General features: G+C 33.0%; 2 protein-coding genes across 7 annotated transcripts; both read left to right on the forward strand.

The window, feature by feature from the left end:
* The first annotated feature begins 1265 nt into the window (after positions 1 to 1265).
* On the forward strand, positions 1266 to 10284 carry LOC107930798 (cysteine protease ATG4). Of its 4 annotated transcripts, none has more exons than XM_016862519.2 (9): positions 1266 to 1432; positions 1851 to 2412; positions 2484 to 2569; positions 2745 to 2795; positions 2886 to 3265; positions 7761 to 7899; positions 9579 to 9634; positions 9721 to 9791; positions 9903 to 10284. In XM_016862519.2, exons 2-9 carry the CDS (start codon positions 1950 to 1952, stop codon positions 10121 to 10123), a joined length of 1467 nt encoding a protein of 488 aa, XP_016718008.2. In that variant the 5' UTR covers positions 1266 to 1432; positions 1851 to 1949; the 3' UTR covers positions 10124 to 10284. The 4 variants fall into 4 exon arrangements, with proteins under 4 accessions (XP_016718008.2, XP_016718032.2, XP_016718022.2 ...); XM_016862543.2 differs by having other exon boundaries at positions 1286 to 1432; positions 9721 to 9808; XM_016862533.2 differs by having other exon boundaries at positions 1323 to 1423.
* Positions 10285 to 17126: 6842 nt separating this feature from the next.
* LOC107930781 (cleft lip and palate transmembrane protein 1) lies at positions 17127 to 23455 on the forward strand. Of its 3 annotated transcripts, none has more exons than XM_016862499.2 (13): positions 17130 to 17245; positions 17363 to 17626; positions 17708 to 17854; positions 17955 to 18069; positions 18163 to 18257; positions 18497 to 18600; positions 18744 to 18781; positions 19699 to 19934; positions 20203 to 20296; positions 20410 to 20600; positions 21289 to 21508; positions 22232 to 22399; positions 22604 to 22954. In XM_016862499.2, exons 2-13 carry the CDS (start codon positions 17405 to 17407, stop codon positions 22744 to 22746), a joined length of 1773 nt encoding a protein of 590 aa, XP_016717988.2. In that variant the 5' UTR covers positions 17130 to 17245; positions 17363 to 17404; the 3' UTR covers positions 22747 to 22954. The 3 variants fall into 3 exon arrangements, 2 of the variants coding, with proteins under 2 accessions (XP_040964026.1, XP_016717988.2); XR_001693069.2 differs by adding an exon at positions 23113 to 23455 and having other exon boundaries at positions 17131 to 17626; positions 22604 to 22931; XM_041108092.1 differs by lacking the exons at positions 20203 to 20296; positions 20410 to 20600 and having other exon boundaries at positions 17127 to 17245.
* Positions 23456 to 23504: the final 49 nt, after the last annotated feature.

Consider the following 23504-nt stretch of genomic DNA (forward strand, 5'->3'; position numbering starts at 1 on the left):
ATATCATCCTGTTATAGGTATAAGTCAGCTCATTCCATTTTTGAGAAGTTCCCTAAAATTTTCCATTTTATTCAATTTAGTCCCTAAAACCTAAATAGTCATATTTTCAAATATAAGCTTCATTTTTCAATTCAAATTCAATTTCATACTTCCATAACATTCAAATATTCTTAAATACAAAAATTTCATGCTAATTTTGAAATAATTACACTTTAGTCCCTATACTCGTAACTAACAAATTATACTTTAAAAATTAGTCCCTATTCATCTCTAAGCAGTTTGTTAGCGCGTAGATCTCAAAAATTTATTCGAAATAAAAAAAAAATCATCTCAATAGGACAACCGAGCCAAAAGTTATGGCCTTTCAAAGTTTTTCAAGCTAAAAAACATAAACTATTCATGCCACGTCAGCAAATCGCGTCCTCTAGGGCGCGATTTCTGTCCACATCAGCAAGTCACGCTGACGTGGACGTGATTTCCTGGCGCGTACCCTGACATCGCGCTGACGTGGACGCGATTTCGCGAAAAATGGACCATTCCGGTAAATAATTAAATAGTTGGTCCATTTCGGTAAATTTTGAAAAAAAGGGCTTTTATTGATAAATTACCCTTTATCAACCAGTAAATTATAAATATTATATGTATATATTAAAATTCACATTTTATACATTTCAAGTATGTAATAATATTGGATTTTAATTAATAGGAGGTCTAACTTGGCATTGGATTTTACATCTTTTAATATATATGATTATAATTATTATAATTTTTTTTATATTTTATACTTAGAAATATATTAAAGTATTAACTTTATTTTAAAATTATAATAAATTTTTAACTAATAATTATAAATTAAATTATAATTACTTTTAAATGCGTGACAATGATTTTTAAATGTATAATTATCTAACTTCTATTTTTAACTTTTTTTCAACTATTAATAATTCTAAATTAAATATTATAATTATTTTTAAATATAAATTTAATAATATTATTGAAAGTAAAGGATACTCTCATTAATTTAAAATTTTTTCAAATTTGTATTTTTATATATTATTATATTATAAATTTTCTTTTAAAAATTAAATTTACATAAAAAAACATAATTTTAACGTACACATTATTATTATATTATATATAATTTGATATGATAGGGTTAATTTTTTAAAATTAAGATTATAGATGATAGGTTCTCTTTAGGAATAAAATTGTATCCATTTTATTTATTTTTTAGAAAAAAACAGGACTACACCACGGTGTCCATCAGTTCATGGCATCCAAAAGAGCTATAAGACCGTATCAACAGCATTCGCACGTGTGGGTACCTCTATCAACCGCACCGTAATCGCGTTTCTGTTATTTTTTTGGCTAGCTCCTAAGTTAGACCATTGCATAATGTTGGTTGAATCTTTTGCTTCTCCAGGTTGGTTGTGTAAGTGTTTCTTTGCTTCCCAATTTTCTCTTATTTCCTCTTCTACCCATAGCTTCTCCTTCTCGCTCTTAAGCTTCGGTTACCCTTATCAATCCCATGTCCCTACTTACTTTTGAATCAGGCGTCTTCTCTTGTCTTCAATTCTTCCATTGCCATGTCTTTTCTTTCAGACGTGTCTCACACCTTGGGGACTTGCGACGGATGCTTTCCAATTTTCTTTTTTTTTTCTGCTTTCTGTTTCAATTTTGATTTCGGTTCTTTCTTTGCTTGTACAAATAAATCTGCGAATACCTTGATTTTGCGAATTAGATCGCCAACAATCCGCGTCAGGGATCGTGCGATTCAATTCGGTAATAAAATTCTGGCATCTCTGCTTTTCCTGATGATTGTTTAAAATTTTTTTTCATTCATGTCTCAGGTATCGTTTAGCCAGGGATCTGCCGTGCCGTATCGAAATCGGATTCTATGATATGAGCCTATTCCGGCTTGATATTATAGTCTGCTGCATGAGTAGGTAATGAAGGGTTTTCATGAGAGGAATGATTCTCTGAATTGCTCTTCTAAAGCTTCTATTGATAGCTCACCTACCCCTGGAACTGGATCAGAACCAGGTCCCAACGACTCTAAGTTCTCAAAGACTTCTCTCTGGTCAAATTTCTTTGCTTCTGCTTTCTCAGTATTTGACACATACAGTGAGTCGTCTTCATCTTCGGTTTGTGAAAGGAAGTCCTCATTTTCTAAAACCAATGGGTGGACAGCAGCTGTGAAGAGGGTTGTCTCCGGTGGCTCAATGAGGAGAATTCACGAGCGTGTTTTAGGGCCGAGCAAGATTGGAATATCTAGCTCAACTAGCGACATATGGCTTCTAGGTCTCTGCTATAAAATTTCACAGGAGGCCTCTGGAGATGTGGATGCCACCAGTGCATTAGCTGCATTCAAACAAGACTTTTCATCACGAATATTGATGACATATCGTAAAGGTATTCGTCATCAAGTTTGTGCTTTACAGGATGCGTGATGATAATACATTTTCTAAGTTGTTCGATTACAGGTTTTGATGCTATTGGCGAGACAAAAATCACAAGTGATGCCAGTTGGGGTTGCATGCTTAGAAGTAGCCAGATGCTTGTTGCACAGGTGTATTTTCGTTTTGTTTTATTTTTCTCTCGAGAATGTTCAAATAGTCACTAGGGTATGACTTTTGATCATGAAAATTGGCATTGCCTGTTATCTTGGGATTATTTTAGCTTTCATTGCCTGTTATCTTGGGTTTATTTTAGCTAGTTCATGTAGTGGTTTTCTTCCCTTGCAGGCATTGCTTTTTCATAGATTGGGGAGATCTTGGCGAAAACCTTCACAAAAGGTTGTTTGATTGATTTATTTTTGAGGCCTGGTCTTGCTTATCTTCTCTTACTCATCTGGGATTAAGATTCTAACCTTTTTGCCTATGCAGCCATTTGACCTAGCATATATTGAGATTTTGCATCAGTTTGGTGATTCTGAGGCCTCAGCTTTCTCCATTCATAATCTTGTTGAAGCTGGAAAGAATTATGGACTTGCTGCTGGGTCATGGGTAGGCCCGTATGCCATGTGTCGCTCATGGGAATCTCTTGCTCGCAGTAAGAGGGAGGAAATTGACCTTGAATGCCAGTTACTTCCTATGGCTGTTTATGTTGTTTCTGGTGATGAAGATGGTGAGAGAGGAGGAGCTCCAGTTGTCTGCATTGAAGATGCTTCTAGACATTGTTTTGAATTTTCACGACACCAAGCTGACTGGACACCTATTCTTTTGCTTGTACCCTTGGTTCTTGGACTTGACAAAGTAAATCCCAGGTTTGTGAGCTTATTACGTTCCTTCATTTCATTCTTTCATGTTTGATAAAAACTGATTTATCATGTTTGTATCAATTTGTTTTCTGATTCTGAATTTTTCTTCAGTCTGGTTCAATCTTCAGACACCTATGATTGCTAAAATTAGGGATTCCTCTTTAAGTATTATTGCAAGACTGTCCACTTAATAGTGAGAAGATAGGATTTTCTTACTCCTATTTGGTGCTAAATAATCAACTGGCACGTTCCTAAAATTCTTAGGTAAGAACATTGGATAAATTCTAGGTCAGTTTATCATAGCATGGTTGTTGTCTCCTATTCCTGAGCTGTGATTATATTGAAGATGAGTGCATTGATTTAGTGAAATTTAATGAAGGAATCAAGAATAGGTTCTTCAAAGCAAAGAAGTTTAAGACTAAGTAAACTTTTGAACATTTTTTTCAACACCATCTGTTGCTTACCGCAAAAGATAGATTGGAAAGTCTGAGTGGGTTTTCAATTTTTTATGCTAGACATGTTTGCCGGAAGTGATCCTAACAAAGTAATTGATCTGTTTCATTTCAGAAAGGCATCTTGCAAATGGCTACTTCTTTAATTAGTACTTGTTATTTTGGTGGAATTATTGGTAAAATCCCACCGTTGGTTCCCTTAGTTAGAAAATTAGGCCACGTGTATCCCTAAAATTATAATCCTAAGATGGCCTTATTAAGTTGTATGAGCTCAGAAAGTGGATCAAGAGTATTTGCCCCTCTTTGGCTGTATGGGCACCACCTAATTGGATTGATGGTTTTTTTCCCCTTAGATAAATTCTATATAGAAGGATTAGTATGTTTATGCATTCAGAGTGAAGTGAATATGTAAATAGTGTCCTTTTGTGGAATATCAATAAGCAATAATGAGCAAAAAATAGTCGTCTACTTTCTTATTATAGTTTCGCCCAAAATAGTCATTTACTATTTGACCATAGTTTATCTTTTCTTCAACAAGGAGATGATTGGAATGTTTTCTCTTCTATGTCAAATTGGTTCGATTGTATATGTTTTAGCATTAAACAGCCTCTCTATGTTTTATTAGTATGCTTGTTTTGCCATTGAAGTTGCATGATTAAACTATTGGTTTAATCATTTATGATCTGGCCTGTAAGATCTATATAACTTTCCAGTTGTGGTAAATTAAGAGTAAATACCAAGTTATATGGAGAATATTTTTATCTTTAGTTGTGAGAAAAAGTTGATGCAACCATATAACTAGTGAACATGATGTTAAAGATTTTCAGCCTTATGGCATAGCGTGCACTATATAATGGTGGTAGCGACTCCCTTCACCATTGCTATTCATTGCAATTGAGGTGTAAAATGTGATCTATATGCGTAGCAGCATAAAAGAAACTAAAAGCTATAATGGGACTCTAAAGCTATGATTGATTTCTTATATTTCTCTATTATTAGTTTCTTTTTTTTTTTTAATTAAACCAAATGGAAAACCCATACCAAAACTGAGGGAACTCATCCAAATCCAAGTAGTTCAACCAGAATCAAAATAAAAGTGGGAATTAATCAGGTAAGAAACGATATTCAGATAGGCTACCCGTTCTCACAATTTTGTGAATTTAAATTGTGGATGGCATGGAGAGATCTCTTTTGTAGCTTCTATGGTCGTGGGTTTTAGATTATATTCATTTTCTCTAGTCTTGATTCTTGAAAGAGAGATCAGACTTGAGAGTTGAAACAGAGTGACTGTGACTATGTGGGTGAGGTGTGAGAGTGGTTGGCTTTAGATTGTGGATGGTATGAGTATGGCTGTTTTAAATTGTGGAAGGGTATGGAGTGATCTATCTTGTATCTTCCACGATCATGGGTTTTAGCTTATGCATAATTTTCTGTAGTCTTGATTCTTGAGAGAGATAGATCAGACTTGAGAGTTGAAAATCCTAAAGAGAGGCCATGATGGTGTGGGTGAGGTATGAGAGTGATTGGTTGGGTTGGACTTAGGTGGTTCTACTATGGAATGAGGAAGAAAAATGGACAAGATCTTAGGAAAATGAATACATAAGAGAAATATTATGGTTGGAGGATTTTGGAGGCTTGTGTTTCTTGTGGCATCTAAAAGAGGAGAAATTATTTTATGAACCCTCCTTACCACATCATCCAGGGTCCCTACCAATTAAAAATAAACACATCATCTTTTTTTTCACACCATCCATTTTCCCTTCTTACCAACTGTACATATGATGTGGAAAAGAGATGATGTGTTTATTTTTAATTGGTAGGGACCATGGATGATGTGGTAAGAAGGGTTCATAAAATAATTTCTCCTAAAAGAGATTTGATTTTTCATTGCTTTTTTGAAAATTTAGGAGGGAAAAGAAAATGGCTAGTTGAATTTGAGATTTTGAATAAAATTTGGTACAATTGTCAATTGTTGGTGACTGAATCTATACTATTATTTAAAGCCTTTGATAGAGTTGGTGTCACAAGTCAATCAGGCACCAACTCAGTTGGAAAGTGACAAAAGGGTCATTCATTTTACAAAATTATATTATTATGAGGGTGTTTTTGTCTTTTCGTATTTTAATAAATCAATAAAAACTTACCTTTGGTAGGGTTTGAACCAATAGCACTATGAATTTTAAATCTTCAACTTTACTTTTTCATCCAATGCTTTATTTGGTTCTTAATAAATTTTTTATAAATATATTTGTTACATAATATTTTTTCACCCACATCTTGGTGTGCCATAATCTAATATTTTTTTATGTCTTTATTTATGTTCCTTTAAGAAAGCAATTAATTTGAATTACTGTATAATACATTTTGAAATTTCAGTGGAAGTTTATATTTTTTATCTGGTGTAGCCTTCTATGAAAAAAATGCTAACTGAAGTGGAGGGTTTTATTAAAGTTATTCTTGATTGTATGTGTTTGATCTCGCAAATGATTATGTTTTCTTTTTCAATTAAGTATTTAAAGTGTTGCACATGGGCATGTGGCCTAATTGTAAAGTGCATTTATCCTTGCTTACGAAGACACGCTTGAATCCCCATCTCAATATTTATGTCTTCCTAGAAAGAAATTTATTTAAAGTGTTCATCCCTTATTTTTGCCGATTAAATTAATGTGAAGTTGACTTTATATATGATACCTTTTTAATCATATATATTTATAGCACTTATGTCCATGGTTTGTCTGTACGACCTTTTTAAATGTGCATATTAACTTCTAAGGTATAGCTAAGCAATGTGAATAATTTATTTTATCATGTAAATTAAAGAATTACGTAATTAATTACTTAAGATATCATAATTAGAAGTTTCGAGTGGCACAATTATTTTTTGCTTCATTCAATGGTAGGTTATGCAGAACTGACAGAATATTTTAGACAAGCAGTTTAATTACATCTATTTTTCATTTTTGGACCACATCCACAATAAATTTGGTGTCATTGAAAACTTGGTTGTGATTGCAATTTAAATCTCTTTTTATAAATGAACCTGATAATTGCTTTTAGTATTTGAAAAAGATTTTTATGCTTTTTTGTTTTGTTTCCAGTAATGTCCCCTGTACACTTTCTAGTGTAATGACCATCTTGCTTTGCATGTGTCTGTCTTTATTCTGTATGAATGGAAGTCCATAGGTTTGAGCCATACCGAGGGAGGTAGTTCACTCTCATTCCCTAGTTAAATCCTGCCCTGCTCTCCCCTAGATTGACTTGACATATCTTGGAAGAGATCTCAGTTAAACAGGGGCGTGCATTTCTGTGTTTCCTTATACATGTACTGTTTACTACATGTTGAAAAGATGAATTCAGCTTTTGGAATGCTTGTTGAGATAATAAAGTATTCTATTCATTGTATTCAGGATGTGGAGATTTTAGTATGCTACTTTACATCTATATTGTCTGTTTCATTTTTTGTCCATAAAAGATCTCCTGACCAGATAAGAAACAAATTTATATTTCCTTTACTCCATAATTGCTGGTCTCATTTCTATTTTTAAATGTTAAAAGTATTTTCCTCTTTTTTTTTAAATACTTGAGGATATTTTCTATCAAACCTCCAAATTTACCACAGCCATTATGTTATTCATGCTCGTCATTTTCCTTGAACTGTTCTTGTTTGACATATTTTTGGACATAAATATGGGACTGAGATACTCCAAATATATTTAAGAATTTGGAAAAGGATGGTCATATCACTAAATACTCACCTCCGAGTCTGAGTGACATGGCAGCCAATTCGATCTTCTTGAAGAAAGAAAATCAGTAATTGTTTTAAATGGGCATGTTTTGTTATCAATGTGAGTGCATTACATGTTTCCTTAAGCATTGAGCTGGTAAAAAAAGGTTACTGCTTATTTAGAGTTGGTAAAACATGTATATACTTCAATTAGTACTCATTGTTTTTCCTCACAGAAACAAGTATCTTTATAGTAATAAATTATTAATTTGAACTTTAACTGCCATATTTCTAATCACTTGGAATTTCCTAAATTTTTTATCAGGTATATTCCATCGCTGCAAGCAACATTCACCTTTCCGCAGTGCCTTGGCATTTTGGGTGGGAAACCTGGTGCCTCAACTTACATTGTTGGCGTTCAAGAAGAAAATGTTTTCTACCTTGATCCACATGATGTTCAACCGGTAAATTACTTGGTTTCTTGACATCAGCACTCATATGTTACATTCTATTGTTCTTTTAAATGTGATATAAGTACTTAAGCTGATAGACTCATCTGGGGAACTTCTTTTGCTTGTTTGGTTTGTTGCTGATGAATGTCTTCTCTCTTCACTGAGACTCTGTTCTGGAAATTGTTTATTTGGCCACTTATGTGAAAAGTTATAGGAGTAACATAAATCCTTGTATGAACCAAACCTATATGTATTTTTTCAAGTCAGAATTGATTGGTAACTTCAGATGCCTAAAGCCTGTTATTCATCCCCTGGCATGATAGTGAAGAGGGTCTGAAACTTAGTTTCTTAAATCTTATTCAAGCCCTTTATTCATGCAGTGCTGAAGTAGAAAGAATGAAAAAACCTCAGCCAAGGGTAAAAATTGAATTTGGAATAGAAGTAAGGAGAATAAAATGGTTTAAGAAACTCCATAAATAGTATAAAACTCAATTTAAGGAGAAATATGTCTAGAAGACTATTTATACTGGAGTTGCAACATTGTTTTCTCCTAACCCTTAAATACATATTTCTGGTTTCTCCATCCTTTTAACAACTTAGGTTTCTGAAAAATAAATGTTATACTTGCATAAACAATGTAGAATGTCACTTACCAAAAAAACTGTAGAATGTCATCATCTAACTTTCAATGATGGTTACTGGATCTACTTGGTACACTTTCATCATTAGAAGCAATGCATATTCTCAAAAATTTGCTTGTAATGTAGAGTGGATCAAGTGTAAAAGACGACTCAAATTAGTCCGAGATTTTCCAACTTGGTTAGACGTAAGAGATAATAACAAAACAAGAAGGCAGTCACTTTGTCATTTCTTTCCAATACTGGCATTTATTCATAGTTGCTTTCTCTGTTGATTTTACTTTGAGTTTTTCTTGGTTTGCATGAATACAGGTTGAGGATAGTAAAAGAAGAATGTTCATTTTGTTTTTTTTGAATCCAGAATCTATATTTAGCAGTGGGTTTAAAGGGAACCTTAGAAATATTTTATTATCAGTTTCCAGTGAACTTGTAACAAATGTCATTTCAATCCTATTCGATATTTGAAGAGAAGTTTAATGGTACATTTCTTGTTGCTGTCCTTTTATCTCATCTCTAGGAATATCTGTTATGTTTGGAGTACGGCTTACGTTCTCCTGCTGCCCTTCTGGCTAACGAGTTTGGCAGCTCATTTGCAGTCCCAAACATGTTATGGCCCTTACCAAAATACCCATTTTATATTTTTTGGATGACTCTATTACTCCTTTAATTATTTACATATTTAATAATTGAGTTTTAATTTATAGTTTGAAACAATTTTTTTTAAAGACAATGTAAAAATTTTTAGTGTAAAATTTTAAGAGTAACATCCACAATATTATCTGTTTTTGTATAATATCTTCACAATAATTTACTTAAATTCAAGAAAATGAATTTACTTTTCAAAGACAGTTTCTTCTTGGACACTTTCACTTTTCACATCTCTTTCTCACAACTCTTCTAAAACTTGCCTGTTCGAACATGAGCTTTTTCCAATTCCAATTGCTTGACTATATCCAAATGTGCTTTTGTGTATGCTTGCTGTATCTTAGTTGGGTTAAAATCGAACTTAGGCATTTATGTTAGTTGTAGTGACACTGAAATTTTCTTTACCAGGTAGTTAATCTGAGTACGGAAAATCTGGAGGCTGATACATCATCTTATCACTGCAAGTAAGTACCTTTCTCTGATTAACTTGTATGTTTTACATACATTGGTTCTTTTCCCCCTTAATTTTGTTGTCTCTTGTATGCTCCAGTATTATACGATACATTCCTCTGGATTCACTTGATCCATCCTTGGCAATTGGATTTTTCTGCCGAGACAAAGGTTTTCTTGTTAATCTTGTTGGTATTTACAATTTTACGTCATAGGTTTGGACCAGGCCTACTTATTGACTATGAAATGAGCTTGTTCTTTCTATCTTGATCTTTTTGGCAGATGATTTCGATGATTTTTGTTTCCGGGCATCCAAACTAGCTGATGAATCGAATGGTGCTCCCTTGTTCACTGTTGCTCGAACTCATAGTGTTTTTAAGCCTATTAACCATGGTGATACTATGGCTGATGCCGGTGGTGATCGAATGGATGATTCCGTTGGTGTACTGCCTACAGGTGACGTGGATGGCAACAGTCATGAGGATGACTGGCAGTTCCTTTGACGGAGCTTTCTGTATCTTTTACCGGATTGTTATGTAGACGTAATAGAAGAACCAATGATTACAACGTGTGTAGGTTAGTATTTTGAGTTGTAATGATTCTTTCACTAAATTTCAAACTATTTGCTAAGTTATAATTTATATAATTGACTACCAGTGATCAACAGATACGTGCAATTATTGTTGGATTTTATTTGGCAGACATTCTATTTCAATGTTATATTAGTTAGAAGATGAAGTAAATTAAGTGTATAGCATGCCATGTTCTGAAATTCATAAAATTACGAGTTTATAACATGGTAGTAGATATTGTCTCGTTATTGGTTGTATTAGTCTGTATGTATTATTAGTGCTGAGCAAGAAAAATTAAAGATTTGGATGGTTTATAAAATGTAAGTTTAAAATTTGCATTATTAGTGCTGAGCAAGAAAAATTAAGATTTGGATGGTTTATTGAATGTACTTGAAATTGAATTAATTTTTAATTTTTAATATATAATTAATTTTATTTTTTATGGTATAAAATAGTTGAAATAACTTGAAAGGTTTTGAAAAATTATTTTTTAAGAAGTATTTCTGAAAAGGATTTATAAATTTTGTTAAACAATATATAATAATCATAAAATAAAGTTTATTTTGTCAAAATAAATTAAAAAATTCAAAATGAAAAATTAATGTGAAAAAATCGAGCTGAATCGAATTATGAATTATTCAAAAAATCTAAAAAAAAAACTTCATTGAATTGAATTGATATCACTCGTAGTATATATCGTTTTGATTTTAAATTGGTACCAAGTAGTTTAATTTTCATTTAGGTCAAAATTTCGATGCGTTTCAATTCGTTTAAGCCAATATCAACTCGTACTGACGCATATTGTTTATACTAATTGGTACTATATTTTAATATTTAAATTAATTTTTAATTAATTAATTAATTTATTAATAATTGCATTTAAAGATAAATTATAATGGTTTACTTGTTATAAAATAATCAAATAAAAAATAAACTAGAAATATCAAAAGAACGAGAAATTATCAAAAGAACTTTTTGTATTATTTCTTGATGTATAAGCTTTTTACATGCTACTACTTATAGGCCATTTAACATCCCAAAACTTAAAACATAATAAATGAAGTTATAGTTGCCCGTGAAAAACCTTTGAGATAAATTTATTTGGGGATACTAACATCATCGAATACATTTCTTTTCGGAGTTGGGATATCCATAATAAGATATGAGTTAAAATACTGATCATCTCTAAATATGTGAACGTTTAGTTTATAAATTGTACAAATGAGAATATATCAAATCAATGCGGTATTTACAAATGAACAAGTCAAATTGTAATATAATTAATGTTACAACGGAACATAGGGAAGTATTCCAATAATCATACCTAAAGAAGATTGAATTAAATATAAAAATATTATTATCTACAACAATAAGTCTAAACAATAATTATTAAAAATCATATTACGACAAACAATATTAAAAACTAAGATAATAAAACAAATTTAAAAATCGAAATTACGAAAACAAAATTAACAAAATAAAATCCCTCGAATACAAGACAAAAGATTAACTTGCTTTCGTGGTTATAATCAATTTCAGAACTAGGGTTTTTATGAGAAGATTAGTTATTACTTAGACAGTATTACCTCTTGGCCAGCCTAACTAATCAACCATTACACACTTACCTCTCGGTCTCACTTTTCTGACTAGGGTAAATACACGATTTACTTGGTAACCTCATCTTTCGATCCGTTTACCTATGTTACTTCCTAGAGTCGTCAAGTCTAGGGTTTAAAAACACATGCATTCACACAAACTAATCCTATTGAAAAAACCCTAACTCTTCTGTTAATCACTCCCACATCTGCTCGTTAACTTCCCTAAAGATCGAGCCACTCATTGTCTTAAAAACCATCTTTTCTATAATTAAATCAATCATGCAAATAACACAAAGTAATATAAAAGAGAAAAGATAAAAATTGTCCGTATGATATCTTGGAGTGCTTGAAATAGCAAAATCCTTTGACAATGCTTGAGATCTCGTCATTTACAATTAAAAAGTAAAAGAAAAATGTTAAAATATTAAATTATGAAGAATTGGATTCAAATCGAATCCAAGCCGAAGAATAAGAAATAAAAACTGTTTAGAAAAACAAAGTAAAACCTAAACTAACCTAAATCTATTAAAATAAACCCCAAAACTAATGTGGCAAAAAGCTCCCAAAGCTTTCCACAACTTAGCTATTTATAAATGAGTTTAGCAGCCTTGATTAGGGTAAACACTAGCCTTAATTACATAAAAAGATGTGTTGTGCGGACGGAAACACCCTTGTTTATTTTCAGCCCCACGTCACACCTGTGTGGTGACACAGCCTTCTACGTGTTGCAACACACAACTTCGAATATGAATTCCTTAATTAGCTCTGTTGTGTTGCGACTCCAAAAGCTTGTGTTACGACACAACCATAATTTCTGATGCTTTTGGGTCTTCAAAGGGATGTCTTACACACTTAATTAGCTCATTAAAACCACTTTAAGGCCGATATTGGCCTGATTAGGTCAACTAACTCGAAATAATGCGTAAAAACGCTTATTTTGAAGTATTTTAATCCTAAAATAAAAAATGAAAAAATACAATAAAATATATTAAAATGCCTAGAAAACAAAGTCGTTAAGTGTCGAAAAATACTTCTGCCACTATGATTTGTGGTAGGTCAAATACCCCCCACTTAAGTTGTTACTTGTCCTCAGGCAAACGAAAAAGAAAACTAGAAACTAAGAAAAACGAAAAGAAATATGCAAAGGTAATGTACTCGAGAATGCTTTGTACAGGATACTAGATCAGAGCAATGTAAACAAAATGTTATGCATAATTATGTAATTCTAGTGCTATATGTAATTAGCTCCCGATTTTTAATATTAGACCGATTAGTTCAATAAATTACAAGGCAAACAAATTAAAGAGTGTTAAGAATAGGATTCCATCAAAACAAATACACAAATATACAATTATGCTAAAAGTACCCTAAGTGGTAAAAAATTTCAAAACTTAGATTAATTTTCATCCATACAGTGTATACTTAGGTCACATAAGACTTTTCGGGTTATAATGTTCTGCGGCTTAGGTTGGTTCAGAATTCAATAATAGGCATAACAAAATGGTTTAAGCACGAAAATAGTTTGGCACATTATATTGTTCCAAATACTCCTCCGATGTCCCAATTAAACTCAACACCTTATTTTCACTTTTCTCACCGTCATTTTCTCTCCAATTCCTAAGGTACATGTAGTATTCGTGAGTACAATCATATTAGTGAGTCCTTTGTACATACACAAATTCAAAATTAAATATATAAAAATTTAAATACAATCATACCTAATGAACTTACATGGTCAAAACAGCAAACAAGGTGAATTGTAAGGACTAATCGGTAATTTTGCATTTTTCTCAATTATCATCGGTTTAGTTAAATTCTTGATCTAAACGACAATTTATAATATCCTATTATATACATGGATTATAATATCCTATTATATACATAAATCAGTTCAATTTCATTTTTCAAATGTCCCTTAAAGTTTTGCATTTTATTCATTTTAGTTCCTAAAATTGAAATTGTCATATCTTTCAAATTTGAGCTTCGGTTTCGAAATCGATCTCAATTATGTCCTTCTATGACCCTCTAATATCTATAGTTATATAATTTTTACATTAATTTTGAAATTTAAACATTTTAGTCCTTATGTTCAAAAACTATCAATTACACTTTACAATCTAGTCCTTTTTCACATCTAAGCTTAAAACCTAACCATCTAATACCAATTTCATCAAGAATTCATCAATGCAAACTTTTAGAAGCTTTAATAGTTTTACAAATTGGTACATGGGCTAGCTAAATCAAGCTCCCACGACCTCAAAAACATAAAAATTACAAGAAAATGACTTAATTAAAATACCTAATTAAGGATCGAAAGCTCCAAACCCTTCAAAGCTTTTTCTTCCATGGAGAATTTGGTGGAGATAAATGAATTTTAAAGCTTCTCATCTTTCTTTCCACCTTTAATTTGTTTAATATATCTATTTTTATTCTTTTACTTAATTTAATTATAATTTTAATATTATTTATATAAAAATATCTCACCTCCCCGTCCACTATATTTCTAAAATATTTTATTTTCCATTTTAGACATTGATTTAATTTATATATAAGTCCTTAATCTTTTGGTCAATTAAAAATCTATAGTGATAACTTTTACAATTTAGTCCATGAACCTTAATTAACTATCAATTCAACAAAATTAAGGGACCAAATTATAATTAATTTTTATACTTATGAACTCGAACATCAAAAATGGGATTCTAAAACCGTCGTTTTTGACACTACTGAAAAACGAGCTATTACACTATAATTAATTTTAATTAAGCTTAATTAATTAACTTAATCATGCTTAATTAAACTTCAATCTTTAAGTAACTTAAGCTAATGACATTTAATATCAAATAAGTTTATTTCCCATTTTAGTCATTTGGATAATTGCTATCTAAGTCTTTAATCCTTATCTTAATTAAAAACCTATAGCGATTAAACTTTTACAATTTAGTCCCTAGGCCCTAATTAACCATATATCAACTAAATTACTTAAAAAAATTTTAATTCATCAATATACTAACTCCGTAAATATCCCTATTTGATATTTACTAGCTCGATTTACGAAAACAAAATCCCAAAACTGCATTTTTTGACACCACTAGAAACAAGATCATTATGACATCAATGGTGATTGTGGTAAGGTGAGTGGTTGTTGGGTTTGATAGGGGAATTGAAGAACTTGTATACTGGTGGTGAAGTCAAAGTCAAGGTCATGGATTGGTGGCGATGAATGCATGTGTCGATTTAAGAGGTGGTGGTGATGGTGATGGTCGGATGATGTGAGGAAGGGTGCTTGATGATAGAGATGGCTTGGGGTAAATGGTGAGGCGAGGGGTGTGATGTAGTAAAGGTGATGATGATGATGAAAGGGAGAGACAAATAGAAGTGAGAAGAAAGTAAAAGAAAAAGAAAAAAAAAGTTGTTTTTTTTTAAAGTTTAAATTATGTGGTGATGACATGGAAGCCACATCAACGTTTACTAGGCCACGCGAGATTTCGGTAACAACACTATCATAAGGTAATGAAACAATGATAAAAATGTTAGAAATTGATAATGTTGGTCACTTTTCATATCAAATTAAAGTTAAGTGACCAAAATGTAAATTTAACCAAACATAAGTGACTATTTTTCTAATTTACCTAGGTTTTTAACGTTTTAGCATTTTAGCTTTAGGTAAACTACACATGTAGTCACCCAAAAAAAGTTTGCAATTTAAGCACTTATTTTTAGTTTCGTTTTCATTTTGGTCACTATGGGTATATGGGCTGACGAAATTCCAAGTTGCCAACACAATTTTTTTCTTTTTTAAAATTTCCACCATTCTCCCAATTGATTCTCTCAACCTCACCACATTGCCTCCATGCCATTCCTTCACCATTAATCGTCATTATTATCTCCATATTCAACCACCACCATTCCCTTCTCATTTGATCCTCATTTCAAACCATTTTTCAAAGCCATCATCATACTTTGCACCTAAAATCAACCACTACCATACTCCACCATCCAACTAAAAAACCTAATAGTCCTTCTACCTAAACAACCTGCAAACCAACACCTAAAGTAACCAACAACCAAAGAAAAATAAAGCTAAAATGCTTATTGTTTTGGAAACCCCAAACCAAAAGTTGAAAAAAAGAAGAAAAGGAGAAGTCATGAAAGGAAAAAAAGAGGCGAAAAAAGAGGAAGCATCTTAAGTCCGATCAATAAGATTCAGGCAATGGTTCAACGATCTAAATAGTGAAAGAGTAGTTTCAACCAAAAGGAGTGATAAAGTTCGGAACCAAGCCATTCAAATGGCTTCCAGCGGCGAATCAGAGTTTTTGGCTTCAAACAATTGTTTAGGTTTTAAAAAATTTCAAACATCTTTCAGTGAAATCTAAAACATATGGTAAAAGAGGCGACTTTGGACTACTAATCAATGGTCATTGATTGATGCTTTGATGACAAGCGGTGGCAGATCTAACAATAATGGCAATTAGGGTTTAAAGTAGACTTGTCCATGGGCCGAGTCGGGAGGCTTGCCCGAAAAGTGAAAGGGTTTGGGTAAAAATATAGGCCCGAAAAATGAGCTTGGGAAAAAAATAAAGCCCGTTTAGAAAACAGGTTGGGCCTGGGTAAAACTTTTTTGGCCCGAACTTGGCCCAGCCTGAATATAAAAAAAAGATTGTTGCTTTGTTTTTCTTACTGTTCTTTCTTTTTTTTATTGCTTTTATTGCTATTTTCTTCTTGTTTTTTTCACTATTTTGCTACCATTTTGCTACTATGTTGATACTATTTTGTTGTTATTATTTGGATATTGTATAATTTTTGTTTTATTGTTAATTTTGTTACTATTTTAGGTATTTGCTTGTTAAGTTACACCTATCTTAGTGTTATTTAAGTGTACATATTGTTTTTTTAATTTATTTTCAATTTGTTGAGAAATATTTATTTTAATGTTTTTAGTATTTTTGATATATTATACATATAAAAGAATGATATAAAAAATTTAATATGGGCGGGCCGGGCCGGGCCAAATCCGGGTTTCAACATTTTTATCCGAACCGGAATTGGGTAAAATTTTAGACCCATTTTTTGGGCTAGGCCTAAAATTTTAGTTGGGCCCGACCCATGGACAACTCTAGTTTAGAGCCATTTATACTAAAATTTTGTTGATGACTAAATAAAAAGAAATTACCCCGTATACCCATAGTGACTAAAAAAATAATGAGGTGGATATTACATAAATACTAAGTGGAAAATAGAAACACTGATTTGGCAGTGAGTTTGGGATTCTGCCAACCCATAGTGACTAAAATGAACCTAAAGTACTTAAATTGCAAATTGTATTTAGATGCCTAAAATAAAATTTTATGATAATTGGGTTACTATATGTGCAGTTTACCCTCTAGCTTTACTTCCGCCAGCAAAAGGAAGTGCAAAAGATAAGTTAAAAAGATTCCAAGACAGATCTACGCTGGTACCGAACTTCTCCTTTGATAAAATAAGCGTATCTCTCTGGTATTTGTATGTTTGTTTTAATTTGAACAACTCAGAAAAAAAAAGTCTTCTTTTTCTTTTGTTTTCGATCTTGGAGCTCCCATAAACCCTAATCCGAGAGACAGAGAAAAGGAAAACTATGGCGCCGCCAGCAGCAGCGGGCGGAGGAGGAGGAGGAGGAGGAGGAGGAGAAGGACAGCAGCCGCGACAGCAGCAGCAACAAAATGGATTTGGACGGACCATAACTGGAATTATTAGGATCGCCGTGTTTTGGTACTTTGCTTCCAAATTCTTTTCTCCAAAAAAGCCTACCGATCCCTCTAACCTCATCTCCAATCTCTTCCAGAAGGGCGAACCCCTGGTATGTTGGTTTCATCAAATTTCACTAAACAAACTAACCCAAACCCACAGTTTTAAATGATTTTTTGTGTTCTGTTTTTAGGATATGTGGCTTTATATTTCTGAGCATGAAAAGTTCAATGATTTTGGAAACGAAGCTTCTCTTGTATGGCATGAAACTAACATTCCTTATGTCACTTGGGATCCTGAAAGTACCCGTACTCTTTCTTTGAAATACTATCCTTCCCAGGTAACTTGTTTAAGAATGTTTCCTTTTACTTGCTTGCAGTTTGGTTGTTTGTTGCACTCTTACAGTTAGCGAACATGAACAATATGCGTTAATCTTTCAGGCCTTGAAAAACAATGGCAGTCTTTATGCCCACGTTTTCTTTGCACGCTCTGGTTACCCTCCAGATCCTAATGACCCTGAATTCCAGCCTCAAGCTACCTTTGGGAGGACTCACTGTGAGTCTCCCTTTCTCTCAAAAGATTCTTTTTCCAATTGCTGGAGAAAATGGTGATCAAGTAACCAAGTAACCTCCTTTTAATTCATTTCAGCTGTTGTGGCATACTTACCCAAGTCAAGATCAGATAAGAGGAAAAGTCTTCTTGGAAACACCAAAGAAGGGGAAGCAGTTGAATCTGTGGCTATGGTTTGTTCTTTCCTAGTATAACTTATTTCATTGATGGATGTTCTTTCTTTTAAGAAGTTTGGGTTCAAGTAGAATTGACCTAATCTTTCTTGGTGTTTATGTGTTTGAACTTTGAATTTCGTTTAATGTTCTTCATGATAGCATCTCTTTCATTTTTGTTCTCATATGTGCTTCCAATACCCTTGAATTATGCCACAATATAATGATAATGGTTTTAGCACGGAATCATGTTGCTTCAGGTGGCTGATGATGCTGAAACTGACTCTAAAGATGATGGCCCTGACGAGTGGATTGCTTATTGGAAACCAAATATCACCATTAACTTGGTTGAAGATTTCACACGGTAAGTTTCTACTTAATGTCTTGCTTCTATAAATGTTCTGTAAACATATGCTTCCATGTTGTTTATTTTTTATTATTTGGTATGAGTTTATGCCAGTGGTTTTGGAAAACTAACTATTTCCTTTTGCCTTAATTCTTTTCCAGATATGGGCACAATGCTGTACCACCAAATATTGCTCCTTGTATCCTTACATTCCTTACAGTTTTGTCATTCCTTATCTCAGTTATGTTTATTGAGTCCTATATAATTCTGCACTTTCTTAGTTGATTTTTGTAGTCTTATGAGTCCTTTATTTGTTCTTCAAAGAATGTTTAGGTTTTACCTGGTATGATTTGGATTCTGGGACATCTTTTTCTTTTGGAAATATAAATTTGGTCAAGACTCAGTCCTATATGAAAGTGAAGTTATGTATAAGAGTTAATCTAGGAAGGAAAGTCAGATTATTGAAGGATGACAATTCAGCTCAGCCACTCTTCTTGACACTAGTATAGATTGTAACTAGATAGTGACTATTGAAGACTAGCTCAGCCATTCTTGTCATTGATTAGTATAAATAAGTACCGTATTGGAGCTAATCTAGGAAGGGAGTTTACAGGATTACAAAGCATAGTTTGAAGCTACTTTGACGTATCATATGTATTTTCAGCAATTGTTGATTGATCAGAATATAGACTTTTATAGTTTTGCTCAGCTGTAATAGCATTTCTGTACTTGAAGACTTAATGGAACTTATCCAACCCAACTAAGCCTTTATTCACTTCCCCATTCAGTTGGGTTTGGCTATATGAATTTTCTCCATTATGACTTTTTCTGGTCAACTCTTCATTCTAACTAATTAAGGCTCTATGCATTTTCTTAAAAAGAAAAATTTTGTGCCATGATGATCAATTGATTCTTTATTGATCCAATCAAAATTTTATTGTTGTGTCTTGACTTACCAATGCCCTAATTTTATTGTATATTTTTTTATAGAAAATAATTTTATTGTTGTGTCTTGGCTTACCAATGCCCTAATTTTTTTTAGAAATTCCTGTGTTTCCTATTTTGTAAATGAGCTGCAGCTGCTGAGCTTTGAGTTTCTTGACTTCAAATTTGCAGACTTAAATATTGAGCCTAGTACAGGAAATTACTACCCGACCATCTTCTTCAACGAATTTTGGTTACTTAGAGATAAATTGATTGCAATTAATGAGTCGGTCACAGAGTTGCCATTAAATTTGGAGGTTGGCCCCATAAGCATGATGAAGTGGCAACTATTCCTGCAAATTGACCAATCATTCCAAATTCATCGTAGTTATGGAAGCATGCTTGAAGGCGAGGCAGATGAACTAAAGGTAATTCTTATTTTTTATTATTGTGGAAAATTTAGATATCTCAGAAGTGTGTATGATTTATGACTATCGAAAAAGGTTAAAAGTATGTTCATATGATATACTTTTTTATGTCAAAGTTTCATTTTAAGAATTTAGACACTAAAAAGTATCTCATTTTTCATGAGAGCAACTAACCTTAAACCTTGAACTTCTACCTTGAGGTGAAGAATTCTTTTATTTGCGTCTAATTTCTCTGGGTGCTAAATATATACTTGATCAATTTTTGTAGAGGGTCTTCTTAGAAGGAAATCCGTACTTGCTAGTGATCACCATGGTTGTTTCTCTGCTTCATTCCGTGTTTGATTTCCTGGCTTTCAAAAATGGTAAAAAAATTCTGTAGTTTTGGAAATTTTTTATCCATACATGGATGAGTTTTGGTAATTTTCTCATACACTCTGGAAACAAAGGTTTAGGATGTTGGCTTTCTTCTCTGCAGATATCCAATTTTGGAACAAAAATAAGTCTATGGAAGGACTGTCTGCAAAGTCTGTTGTAGTGAGCTTTCTGTGTCAGCTTGTTGTTTTCCTCTATTTACTTGATAATGACACCTCATGGATGATACTGGCAAGTTCAGGAATTGGTGTCTGCATCGAATTTTGGAAAATAGGGAAAGCAATGCACATAGAGGTATGAGCTCATTTTTGCATTTGTTTTTCTAGGTATTATTTGAATTGTGAGCATCCTTCCAAGAAGGAAAAAGCAAAAAGGGATTGTTTTTAGATGCATTTATTCCATAAGTTTGATACTGAATGAGATCATTCTTTGGGTCTGTCTGTTAAACTTTCCTGATGCTGTGAGGATATAGGTGACCATGCTTTCTTCTTGGTTAACTGAGTTCACTCCTAAAATGTATTTTATGTTGAAAGACCATTATTTTGAGGATTGTAAATGTATTTTGATTATGCTTTCATATTCTACCTGTAACTGAATGCAGAAACCGTCATTTTCAATCTGCTGTCAAATATTTAGGAGGCACATTATGCATGAATGCCTTTTCCATGCATGTTTCTTGTTTAGATACCTCATTCTTCTTCTCTTTTTGGTTGTTGCTTGAAAAGTAAAAATAGAACAATCATTCTTCTTACTTTTCTTCAGTACCAATCTAATTGTTTGTCTACTCTGGAAGTCTTATTATTCTGTCCTTTTTTGGAAGTGTGCATGAAATGTTATGTGGATCCTATGTCGTCATTACCTTTTATTTGAAACTTGATCTTTAGCGTTTGATGGTGTTATGTATAGGCTAAATCTGGTTATCTGCAAACTCTTAGTTAATTTATTGAAGAGTAAATCTGTAACAATTCCTTTTCATCTTCAGATTGATAGAAGTGGAAGGATACCTATGTTGAGGTTTCGAGATCGCGATTCGTATGCAAGTAATAAAACTAAGGAATATGATGATATAGCGATGAAATATCTATCCTATGTGCTCTTCTTCCTTGTTGCATGTTTTTCTGTTTACTCTCTTATGTATGAGCGCCATAAGAGCTGGTATTCCTGGATTCTCTCTTCACTCACTAGCTGTGTATACATGTTTGGTAAGCCATCTGTCCTTTCATGTTTCTTGCTTTGATACTTCTGTTAGTTACCCACTGTCAACTCCAACTTAAACATAGTGAAAGTCTGATGTTTTGAAAGTTGGACAAGACCATGACAATTCCTATAAAAAATTTCTTTCCTCAGGGGCCTTCTAGTGTAGTAATCTGCTTTTTTTTATGGAAAAAAAAACTCTATGTATTATGTAACCTTTGATCCTTGGTCTCTTTCTATGTTTCTCTCAAGTCTGTTGCTGGTATAAAAATTCTGGTCAACAAAAAAATTATGTCAAATCATGTGTCGCCAGGCTTAGAAAAAAGCTACCTAGTGTTGTTGTTAGGTAGAAGACAAAAGGTTATACCTTATAACGGGGTGAGCAAGGAGCCGTCTACATTAACATTACTAGTGGAAATTGGGTCCATTTTGTTGAAATTCAACTTGGGTTGCCCGTTTCATAATATCTGATCATTACATAAATTGTTTTATTATCAGGCTTATTAGTTATATATCATGATCGAAAGGGGATGGCAAAATTGATTATTTGTTCTTATGGCTAAAAAAATTGGTTTGGGCAATGATCTTCAACTTTTGCTTTCTAATATTGATGCTGGGTTCCTTTTAAATCTAATAACTGTTACAGAAAGTTTGAGGTTTATTTATTTGCTGCTGGATTTTCAATTGACCAACTTAAACCGCAAAAATCTGCACTCCTATGTTTTTGGCAGGTTTTATTATGATGTGCCCTCAACTTTTCATAAACTATAAGCTTAAGTCTGTAGCTCACTTACCCTGGAGGCAAATGACTTACAAGTTCCTCAACACTATCATTGATGATCTCTTTGCATTCGTCATAAAAATGCCAACACTTCATCGGCTTTCTGTCTTCCGTGATGGTAAGATATAATTCTCTTTTCTTTTTAATATAAAAGGGAAAAAATATGCTTTGCTTGGTTGTGAGGAAGGAAAGGAGGAAAGAAAAAAATTGCTGTAATCTGAGTTGAAGATCATTCTGTATTAAATGAAACGTGTTGTTTTTCCTTGAATATTTCTGGTGTAAATCACATTCTCATTCTGATTGTGATGCTTAATGTTTGCAGATCTTATATTTTTAATCTACCTGTACCAGAGATGGGTATATCCTGTGGATAAGAAACGTATAAATGAATTTGGTTTTGGTGGTGAGGATGAGCATGGTCAGACGTCTGCCATTGCCGATCAAGATGACAAGAAAACCAACTGAGCTTACGCCCTATTACATTTTGCTCTAGCTACTCTTAGTGCCAAAAAGAAATGCAAAAAACAAAAAAGAAATGTAAAAGATTCTGGTAGTGTGACCACGATATTTTGTAAGAATTTTAGAAGTCTAGACTAGAAAATTGTTCACTAAAAATTTTGGTTACAGGTCGTTGGCTATTCTAATAGCAGGTAGCCTACATCTTTTGCTTTTACTTCCCCTGATTTCCTTTGCTTTTACTTGCCATTTAGTCTATGCCATTGCCCTCACCATTTTTTCTCATTTCTCTTCGGTTTTCATTTCACTCACTGGAAAAATAAAACTCTATGCCTTCTCAACACTGTTACGTGGTGACCACTGTTGTTGATCTAGCTTGGCGGAGTTGGCTCATCCCTTTATTCCGGTGACACTCGACGTCTCGTTTCCTTGGGTTTGATGTGGTAGTTTAGAAGAGCACAAAACTTTCATCCTTGTCAAAAATGCAGCACCAGTGATGGGTATACCGATTTAGTGGCTGATACCAGCAGTGATGGTGTTGGGTTACCGTTTGCTTTTTGGTACAAAGACGAGAGTTTAAACTAAAGCATTGTTAGAAATGACTAGCCTTGCTATAGTAATTCCTTGCACATCTTTTAACAGCTTACTGCCAATTTCCACCTGTGGTTCTTCAAATATGTGAATAGAAATCTCATAGAAATCGCATGCCCCTTTTCTATGCACTTCTCATGCCCGTTTTTCCTTTTTACTCGAATAAGGAACGTGTA

Source organism: Gossypium hirsutum, chromosome D12 (genome assembly GCF_007990345.1).
Source record: "Gossypium hirsutum isolate 1008001.06 chromosome D12, Gossypium_hirsutum_v2.1, whole genome shotgun sequence".
NCBI classification, from domain to species: Eukaryota; Viridiplantae; Streptophyta; class Magnoliopsida; order Malvales; family Malvaceae; genus Gossypium; species Gossypium hirsutum.

Excerpts from the sequence above, each read along its gene's own strand:
- LOC107930798 (XM_016862519.2), top strand. The coding sequence starts at position 1,950 with ATGAAGGGTTTTCATGAGAGGAATGATTCTCTGAATTGCTCTTCTAAA. Across the intron at positions 2,413-2,483 it reads ATTGATGACATATCGTAAAG|GTTTTGATGCTATTGGCGAG; the intron begins GTATTCGTCATC and ends GTTCGATTACAG. Across the intron at positions 2,796-2,885 it reads GGCGAAAACCTTCACAAAAG|CCATTTGACCTAGCATATAT; the intron begins GTTGTTTGATTG and ends TTGCCTATGCAG.
- LOC107930781 (XM_016862499.2), top strand. The coding sequence starts at position 17,405 with ATGGCGCCGCCAGCAGCAGCGGGCGGAGGAGGAGGAGGAGGAGGAGGA. Across the intron at positions 18,070-18,162 it reads TACCTTTGGGAGGACTCACT|CTGTTGTGGCATACTTACCC; the intron begins GTGAGTCTCCCT and ends AATTCATTTCAG. Across the intron at positions 22,400-22,603 it reads GCTTTCTGTCTTCCGTGATG|ATCTTATATTTTTAATCTAC; the intron begins GTAAGATATAAT and ends TAATGTTTGCAG.